The sequence below is a fragment of the Colobus angolensis genome, unplaced genomic scaffold, assembly GCF_000951035.1.
Source record: "Colobus angolensis palliatus isolate OR3802 unplaced genomic scaffold, Cang.pa_1.0 Scaffold22, whole genome shotgun sequence".
NCBI classification, from domain to species: domain Eukaryota; kingdom Metazoa; phylum Chordata; class Mammalia; order Primates; family Cercopithecidae; genus Colobus; species Colobus angolensis.
This window is the reverse complement of record NW_012115377.1, coordinates 4,342,933-4,353,159: the sequence shown is the minus strand read 5'-3', so window position 1 is coordinate 4,353,159 and position 10,227 is coordinate 4,342,933. Positions and strand designations below refer to the sequence as shown.

The following is a 10,227-nucleotide window of genomic DNA, read 5'->3' as shown; positions in this document are numbered from 1 at the left end:
AGAAAGAAAGAAAGAAAGAAAGAAAGAAAGAAAGAAAGAAAGAAAGAAAGAAAGAAAGAAAGAAAGAAGAAAGACTTAATATCAACAACTGTAATAACCTAACAACTCCTAGGTATTTATGCTGGAGAAATTAAAATTTATGCTCATACACACACACACACACACACACAAACTATATATGGATGTTTGTTTATAGCAGCTCTATTGATAATCTCCAAAATACTGGAAACAATCCAAATGTCTTTCAAAGATGAACAGATAAACTAAATGATGACACATTGATAAAATGGAATATTACTCGGTAATGAAAAAGGAATGAAGCACTGATCACACAAATCCTGTGTGATCTCACTCCTAGGAGGTTTCTAGAGTCACCAGATTCACAGAGACAGAAAGTGGGATGGTGGGTGCCAGGGGCTGGGGATTGGGATGCAAAGTGAGTGTTTCAAGGGGACAGAGTGGGATATTTTGGGTTTTTTTGTTTTTGTTGTTTTTGTTTTGTTTTGTTTTGAGATGAAGTCTCACTCTGTTGCCCAGGCTGGAGTGCAGTGGCTCTATCTCAGCTCACTACAACCTCCGCCCCCCGGGTTCAAGTGATTCCCCTGCCTCAGCTTCCTGAGTAGCTGGGACAACAGGCACGTGCCACCTTGCCCAGATAATTTTTTGTGTTTTAGTAGAGATGGTGTTTCACCATGTTGGCCAAGATGGTCTCGATCTCCTGACCTCTTCCTGACCTCATGATCTGCCTGCCTCGGCCTCCCAAAGTGCTGGGATTACAGGCTGAGCCACCACACCCTGCTGGGGACAGCGTTTTTTGGGAAAGATAAGAAAGTTCTCGAGATGGATAGTGGTGATGGTTATACAGCAATGAGAATGTGCTGAATCTCATTCACGGTAAGGAGGAAGGAAAAGAAAAGAGGAAGAAAGAGGAGGAGGAGGAAATGGCACTGTTTATACACACACTATCCAGGCATCTCAAATGCATTATGCTGAGTCAAAGAAGCCAGTCTCAAAAGACCACATACTATGTGGTTTCATTTATTTAACAATCTTTAAAAGACAAAACTCCAGTGACAGAGACTAGATCAGGGATTTGTAGAGGTTAGTGGTGGAGAGAGTATCTGACTATAAAGGAGAAGCCCAAGGGAATGTTTAGAGATAATTAAACTGTTCTGCATCTTAATTATAGTGGTAGTTCCACAAATCTATTCAGGTGAGAAAACTCATCGAACTATACAACTAAAAAGGTAATTTTACTATATGCTAATATTTCAAATCTTACAGCTATAAAAAATCAAATATTAATTCAAAATCCATTAATTATAAAGAGATCTTTCTTTCCTTTATTTATTTATTTTTTTTGACGGACTCTCACTCTGTTGCCAAGGCTGGAGTGCAGTGGTGCTATCTCGGCTCACCACAACCGCCGCCTCCTGGGTTCAAGCAATTCTCCTGCTTCAGCCTCCTGAGTAGCTGGTACTATGGGCACCCGCCACCATGCCCGGCTAATTTTTGTATTTGTAGTAGAGACAGGGTTTCATCATGTTGGCTAGGCTTGTCTCAAACTCCTGACCTCAAGTGATTCACATGCCTCAACCTCCCAAAGTGCTGGGATTACGGGTGTGAGCCACCACACCCGACCATAAAGACATCTGTCTGCACCCAAAGTGTGCCCAGGATGTTTGAAACTCAAAACACAATTTAAAAGACCCAGTCGTTACCTTCAGAGAAACTACAGTCGTTTTATTTTCACACACATTGTCCAGCACACTGAAGATGTTGTTTATTTGTGCACAAAAGGAGACCTGTGACCCAGAAAAAAAAAAAGAGCATTTATGAGCATGAATTGATTATTCCCCCAAGCATGTAATCTATAAATTAGCCCATAAATCCCATCATATGAGGTAACCCTGAATTCCTGAGTCTGTAGAATTCTCAGGGAAATAAAAACTCATTGTTTGATCAGAATTAGAATCATATCACCTTTTCCTTCCATGAATAAAAAAAGCAAACATAAACAAATAGCAAAACTACTTAGTGATATTAAAAGGAGAGGAAATGTATGAACTAACAGTGGTCCATATGGAATATTATTCAGCCATAAAAAGGAATGGAGTTCTCTGACATGTACTACAGCATGAGTAAACCTTGAAAATATCATGCTAAGTGAAAGAAGCCAGACACAAAGGAGAAAATATCGCATGATTCCATTTCTATAAAATGTCAAGAATAGACAAATCCACGGAGACAGAAAGCTGATTAGTGTTTGCCACGGGCTAGTGGGAGGGGAAAATAGGGAGTGACTGCTTAATGATAAAAATATTCCAGAACTTGGCTGAGCATGGTGGCTCACACCTGTAATCCCAGCACTTTGGGAGGCTGAGGTGGGCAGATCACCTGAGGTCAGGAGTTTGAGACCAGCCCTGGCCAACATGGCGAAACCCCATCTCTACTAAAAACACAAAAATTAGCCAGGCATGGTGATAAGTGCCTGTAGTCCCAGCTATTTAGGAGGCTGAGACAGGAAGAATTGTTTGAACCCAGGAGGTGGAGGTTGCAGTGAGCCAAGATCACCCCACTGCACTCCAGCCTGGGCAACAGAGCAAGACTCCATCTCAAAAAAAAAAAAAAAAAACAATTCTAGAACTAGATTGAGGTGATGACTGCATAACATTGTGAATGGTCTAAGTGCCACTGAATTGCACACTTCAAAATAGTTAAAGTGGTGAATTTTATGTTATGTGTACCTCACCGCAATTTAAAAAGAAAAACAGTGGTCCAAAGCTAATTTACAAGCTCATATTTAGAATAGTGACATTAATGTCTAAAGAGACCATGAAGTCTTTACTCATTGCAATGACTTCATTAGACAATCAGGATGTCCAAATTTCTTTTGGTCTGGCTGGCTGTGTAACACCCCCACACCAGCATCCCTCAGTTGCAGCATCAACACCTTCACCGACAGGAAGACTCCAATATATTCTCCCATTCTTTTATTAAGAGAATCCTCAAGTTTTTGATAGGCAAATATCCTCTCTTCGCAGCTTCCCTTGCAGCTAGATGTGACCATGTGACTAATTTCTACCCAATCAGGTGCAAGCAGAAATGGTGCTGGGTCATACGCTTGAAGAGAAGGATCATGCTTTTCACTTCCTCTTCTCCCCTTCCCACAAGCTGGAATGCAGATGTGAGGGCAGGAGCTGGAGCAGCCATCTTGGACCACAAAGTGAGAGGCTTGTGTTGATGCTGGCAGAGCATAATGGAGCCATCATATGAACTCTGCACAGCTTACACTCAGCCGGTTACAGAGGAGAAAAATAAACTGCTGTCTGGTTTTGGCCACTATTTCTTTTGCCTTTGTTAGAACTGCAAAAACAACATCCAACCTGAATGACTTCTAAGAAAACCTCAGAAACTAGGAACCTTAAGAAATACTTGCATGTTCAGGTTTCACTGTGGTTCTCTCTTGGCATTGCTGGACCTGCTCATTATCGGGTATCACATCTTCCTTACATTTGAAGGGAACCCCTAGGAAGAAAACAACAGCAACCAAAAAAATTTCAACCTCAGCAAAATATGACAAAAATTCACGTCTGATTTCATGTCCTCCCCTCTCTGGCTTAAAATCCATCTATTACCCTAATACACAAGGGGGAAAATGAACAAACCACAGCTACACACTACAACATGAAGGATGTGTTTACTACAACACACAATTTTCTACTCTGCTCTATTTCACTCAATATCATGCCTCTTAGAGGCAATCATGCATATGACTATGGATGTATGTTTTTTATATGTGTGACTTCTCACTCCATATTATGTCGCTGCACAACTTATACTCTAAGAGGCATGATAATGAGTGAAACAGAGCAAATTAGAGAAGTCATACATATAAAAGACATACATCTATAGTAATATGTAGTATGATATCGTTTTTACAAAGTTCCGAAACAAGCAATACTAGGCAGATATTGTTTAGGGGGTACGTACCAGGGGAAAATATTTTTTTAAGTAGGGAAATAATAAACACAAAATTCCAAGTGGTTTTCTGAGGAGGATACAAGGAGATAGAGTGGAGAAGAAACGTATAAGAGAACCAGTGGCATTGATGATATTATCTTTATTATATTGGGAAATACATCAGCTATATTCATTTGCTTGTTATATTTCATTGCCTCCAATAAGGTACACATATTTTTAATGTGATAAATAATCCATAATTTAACAGTTTTAAACCTTTCATGGTTTCCCATTATTCTTGGCGGGGGGAAAGGACTCTGAAATTCTTTTTTAAAAGAAAGGGTTGGCAGGGCATGGTGGCTCACACCTGTAATCCCAGCACTTTGAGTGGCCGAGGTGGGCAGATCACAAGGTCAGGAGTTCAAGAACAGCTTGGCCAACATGGTGAAACCCCGTCTCTACTAAAAATACAAAAATTAGCTGGGCGTGGTGGGGGCACCTGTAATCCTAGCTACTCGGCAGGCCAAGGCAGAAGAATCGTTTGAACCCGGAGATGGAGGTTGCAGTCAGCTGAGATAGCGCCACTGCACTCCAGTCTGGGTGACAGAGTGAGACTCCATCAAAAAAAAAAAAAAAAAGACAAGGTCTTACTCTGTCACCCAGGCTTGAGTGCTGTGGCATGAGCATAGCTCACTGCAGCCTCGATCTCCTAGGCTCAAGTGATATTCCCACCTCAGTCTCCTGAGTAGCTAGGACTACAAGCCCATGCTACTATATCTGGCTAATTTTTTATCATTAATTTTTGCAGAGACAGAGTCTTGCAGTGTTGCCCAGGCTGGTCTTGAATTCCTGGCCTCAAGTGATCCTCTCACCTTGGCCTCCCAAAGTGCTGTTTATAGGCATGTCACTGCATCCAGCCCTTTCAAAATTCTTCACAAGCCACCAAGACCCTGCAGAATCTGACCTCTGTCCACTTCATCAGATATGTCTAATGCCACTTCCCCTTGTCCTCATTTGGTGTGAGCCTCAGGACCTTTGCATCTGCTATAACCCAGAAAAGCATGATCTCCATCCTTCCTCTAGAGCAGTCCTTCTCCTCCTTCAGGTTTCTGCTTAACTGTTTGCCTGGCGCATAATCAATATCCTATTAGTCACTTCAAAGCACACTATGTTTCTTTGTTGTTTTATTCATAGTTATAATTAAATAATTGTGTGTGTGTGTTTTCTGGCTCCTTCCCTAGACTATAAGCTACAAGAGGACAAGAATCATGCCTATCACATTTAGAACCAAATCTTCAGCGCCTACTGCAGGGGCCTGTTTAACTAATTAATTAATTAATAGGTACTCCAAAAATCATTTATTGAAAGAGGAAATGGATGAAGAAGAAAAGAAACAGAATATGCGGATGAGGCAACAGTAAGAGGAAGATCTTGAGGTTGGGCAGAATGAGAATTTTCCAGTGAAAGCCAGAAACAGATTCCATTGCCAACACATACGAAGAGATGATTACTTTGGCAGCTGAAGTTGCCGTCTTTCTGGGAGCCTTCTGGATTGGGACGAAAGCCTGCAATGCAGCCACAGCTGTAGGAGCCCAGAGCATTGGTGCAGATAGAATTTGGACCACATGTTGATGGATCTTGGCGGCACTCATCAATATCTGCAAAGAACTGGAGAATATCAAGAAACCCAGAAGAACAAAGAGAAATGTCTTTTCTGGATTGTCCATCAAACCCTCTGCTCACCTCTACATTCCACCTTTTGGTCTGTGAAATTCAACTGTCCATTGCTTGGTGCAAAGCCAGGGTGGCAGGTGCAAAAGTAGCTCCCAGGAATATTGGTGCATGTTGAATTGATGGGGCACATTTCAGTGCATTCATCAATATCTGTGGGGTATAGAATGGGTGTGGAGTCAAGTTGGTCAGTGATCCAACAAAATCATACTTCCCTTTGCAAAATATGGAGTCATGTTTCACTAGAAAATGGCACCCCAGCCAGGAACTACATTTCCCAGAATCCTGTGCATCTAGGTGAGGTCACGTGACTACTTTTCACTCGTGGAATATGAGAGCCATGATATATGTCATTTCAGGGACAAGGTGGTCAAGAAGTGGGTGTAACTTCTCTCCTCCCTTTTTCACCTCCACTGGCTAAAACCAGGAACTCCAAGGCTCTAAGGAATGCAAGAACCAAAAGATGGAGAGAGATTGAATTCCTTTATCACCGCGTGGAGAAAAGCTGCCCACTGCCCACTGCCCAATAATCCATATTGAATTATTATGAGAGTGATAAATTTCTGTTACGTTAAGCTAGTAATGAGGTAGGAAACAGGACTCAGCTCCAGAGGAGGGACTCGGACACTGGAGGAAATTGAGGACTAGCTAAAACAAGGCCAGAGTGGAAGCAGCTTTCCATAAGACATGCTCGCCAGTGTACCAGGTCAGTTTACCACTGACATGGCAACATTGGAGAGTTACTTCCCCTTTCTATGGTAATGACCCGATGACCCAAAAGTTACTACCCCTTCCCTAGAAAATTTTGCAGAAACCACCTGTTAATCTGCATATGATTAAAAGTAGGTATAAGAATGACTGCAAAACTGCCCTGAGCTGCTGCTCTCTGCCTATGAGGTAGCCCTGCTCTGCAGGAGCTGTGACACTTACAGAACTGTAACACTGCCTGCCTCTTCAATAAAGCTGTTTTCTACCTCTGGCTTGCCCTTGAGTTCTTTCCTGGGCAAAGCCAAGAACCCTTGTGAGGTAAACCCCACTTTGGGGCTCGCCTGCCCCGAATCAAAAATTCGCCAGGCACGGTGGCACACACCTGTAATCCCAGCTACTCAAGAGGCTGAGGCAGGAGAATTGCTTGAACCTGGGAGGCAGAGGTTGCAGTGAGCTGAGATCACGCCACTGCACTCCAGCCTGGGCGACAGAGTGAGACTCCATCTCAGAAACAAAAAACAGGCTGGGCGCAGTGGCTCACGCCTGTAATCCCAACACTTTGAGAGACTGAGGCAGGCAGATCACCTGGGATCAGGAGTTTGAGACCAGCCTGGCCAACATGGTGAAACTTCGTTTGAGACCAGCCTGGCCAACATGGTGAAACCTTGTCTCTACTAAAAACACAAAAATTAGCTGGGCGTGGTGCCACATGCCTGTAATTCCATCTACTTGGGAAGCTGAGGCAGGAGAATTGCTTGAACCCAGGAGGGGGAGGTTGCAGTGAGCCGAGATTGCACCACTGCACTCCAGCCTGAGAAACAGAGCAAGACTCCATCAAAAAAAAAAAAAAAAAAAAGCCCCCAAAACAAAAAACACACAAAAAAAGAGGCACAGAGTGGAGGGGTTGAGAACATGGACATTCTGAGTTCATAACCTGGCTGTCACTTACAGGCTGTTTGTTCATGGGTGCTATGGACTGAATGTTATCCCTCCTCCAAATTCCTATGTGGAAGCCCTAAGCCCCAATGAGATGTTATCTGGAGATGTTATTTACTGCTGTATCCCCAGTGCCTAGAATAGTGCCTTGTATATTGTAAGTGCTCAAGAGGTATTCCTTTAATGAGTGAATGAATGAGTGAATGAATGATTATTGGCTTCAGATTTGCAGATGAAAGTCTCAAACTCAACCAAGACCCACCCCAATTCCCTCACTGCTGTCTTTGCAAACAGCCTTGGACCTGATTTCTCAGAAGACATCCCCATCTACCTTCACACGATACTTTGAGACCCTGGAAACTCAAGTGGCCACTGCTGGATTCAAATCCTGGGTTGCAGAAACAAGAATAGTTTCCAACAGTGTTATTACAAGTTGCATGCTCTGGGCAAGTTCTTGGATCGGCACATTCATCCTCATCTGACAGGTGGAAGAAAAAACCCAGGTCAAGGTAAATGAGAAAGCAAGGAGTAGAGACAACAAATAGGAGATTCACTCTGAGTGTTGATTTTCAGCAGACAGGGCTGATGCTCCCTGATATCCATGTTCCCCCCTTCTTCCCAGGCACACAGTGGGGCATATTTCCCAGCCCCTTCTTGCAGTAGGCATGGCCATGAGAACAAATTGTAGCCACTAGCTTGTAAGCAGAAGGGTGGCAAATAGTTTCAAAACATAATTATCAGAGATTGCAAAAGTAGCCATAGTCCTTTACTTCTCTCTGTATATACACCCCAAGATGTAGATTGCAAGCCATGTGACTTTACCATACCTTACACTAGGAGGTGGAGTCTGTTTCTCTACCCCTTAAATATAGCTGGCCCTATGACTTGTACTGACCAATAGAAGACTGTGAAGTAATGAGGTACTAATTCCAAACATAGGCCTCAAGAGACCTGTTGGCTTCTGTTCATTCTCTTGGGCCTCTGACCTCTGCCACACGAACAAGCCCCTGACTAGCCTAATAAGAACAAAAGACCAAATGGCAGAGAAATGAATCATCCTAGATGAGGCCCAGACATATGAGACCTGTTCCCTCCTCCTTGTAATAGTATAACAATCCAGTTGAGGACTGCATTCCCGCTTCTCTTGCAGCTAGGTGTGGCTACATGGTGACAATCTGGCTAAGGAGAATGAATAGAAGTGATGTGTGCACCATCCGGTCATGCCCTTGAAAAGAAACAGCATACTCTACACTTATTCTCCCTTTTCACCTGGGCTGGAAGATGGACAGAGTGGGGTGATCCATTCCCAACCATGGGGATGAGGCTCACACCTAAGTTTGGAGAGGCAATAAGACAAAAGTCCAGCCGAGATCAGCTGACTGCAGACACAAGAACAAGACCAATTGAGACCAAAAGATCTGGCTAGAATAGACCACTTAAAATGTCCACTCATGGAATCAAGAGCTAAATATATGGTAGTTGTTTTTAGACACTAATTTTTAGGATGATTTGTTACCCAGTGATAGCTCACCACTACAAATGGAGTAGCAAAGGCAGAGATGACTTCAAACATCTCTTAAACTAAGCCAGGGGGATATAATGAGGGCTTGATCACTCCTTGCCTTTCTCAATGGAGTCACTATCCCTGTAAATGAATGTGGAGAATAACAATGCACTAGACACAGGAAGATGCAGCCCTTGTCTCTTGGTGAGGACATTCTGGCTGCAGTGTAGAGGATGGATTGGAGGGAATAAGACTAAACAAGGTGAGACTAGAGAGGAGGCTGCTGCAATGATGATCAAGCCTGAACCAAGGACGGAAAAGAGTGAAGGAATTCAACACATATTTATTTATATATTTATTTTTGAGACAAGGTCTTGCCCTGTCACCCAGGCTGGAATGTAGTGATGCAAGCACAGTGCACTGCAGCCTCAACCTCCCAGTTTCAAGTGATCCTCCCACCTTAGCCTCTTGAGTAGCTGGGACTACAGGCACATGCCACCACACCCGGCTAATTTTCTAAATTTTTTAGAGAGATAGGGTCTCACTATGTTGCCCAGGCTGGTCTCAAACTCTTGGTCTTAAGCGATTCTCCCATCTCAGCCTCCCTAAGTGCTGGTATTACAGGTGTGAGCCACCACACCCAGTCTCAAAACATATTTAGCAGGTAGATTCCCCAAGGTGTGATGACTGCTTTAATGTGGAGGGAGGGAAAAGATTAAAGATAACTGTCTTTTGCTTTTTGAGATGGAGTCTCACTCTATCGCCCAGGCTGGAGTGCAGTGGCACAATCTCAGCTCACTGCAAGCTCCGCCTCCCGGGTTCATGCCATTCTCCTGCCTCAGCCTCCCGAGTAGCTGGGATTACATGCATGCACCACCACACTCAGCTAAATTTTTTGTATTTTTAGTAAAGATGGAGTTTCACCGTGTTAGCCAGGATGGTCTCGATCTCCTGCCCTCATGATCCGCCCACCTCGGCCTCCCAAACTGCTGAGATTACAGGCAGGAGCCACCATGCCTGGCTGATTAAAGATAACTTTCAAGTGTTAATTCAAATAGCTTTTAGGGGAAAGTTCTGAAGTTTGGACTGTAGAATCTCCCCAGAATAGGTTTTGTGTGTTTGTTGTTGTTGTTGTTGTTTGAAACAGAGTCTTGCTCTGTTGCCCAGGCTGGAGTGTAATGACATGATCTCAGCTCACTGCAACCTCCACCTCCCAGGTTCAAGCGATTCTCCTGCCTCAGCCTCCCAAGTAGCTGGGATTACAGGTGCCTGCCACCACGCCTGGCTAATTTTTTTGTATTTTTAGTAAAGACAAGGTTTCACCATGTTTGCAAAGCTAGTCTTGAACTCCAAATTCAAGTGATCCGTCCACCTTGGCCTCCCAA

The 10,227-nt window shown here is 43.5% G+C and overlaps 1 protein-coding gene across 2 annotated transcripts in view; it reads right to left on the bottom strand.

Moving 5' to 3' along the window:
• ADGRE1 (adhesion G protein-coupled receptor E1) overlaps positions 1-10,227 on the bottom strand; it is a 60,007-nt gene that overhangs the window by 38,813 nt on the left and 10,967 nt on the right. Inside the window, exons 6-10 of one of the 2 annotated variants that reach the window (XM_011943549.1) lie at positions 7,670-7,825; positions 5,707-5,847; positions 5,475-5,621; positions 3,440-3,528; positions 1,722-1,805 (exon numbers count right to left, since the gene is read on the bottom strand). In XM_011943549.1, coding sequence (XP_011798939.1) covers positions 1,722-1,805; positions 3,440-3,528; positions 5,475-5,621; positions 5,707-5,847; positions 7,670-7,825 — 617 coding nt within the window. The remainder of the gene's footprint in view (positions 1-1,721; positions 1,806-3,439; positions 3,529-5,474; positions 5,622-5,706; positions 5,848-7,669; positions 7,826-10,227) is intronic. The other variant, XM_011943550.1, reaches the window with a different exon arrangement.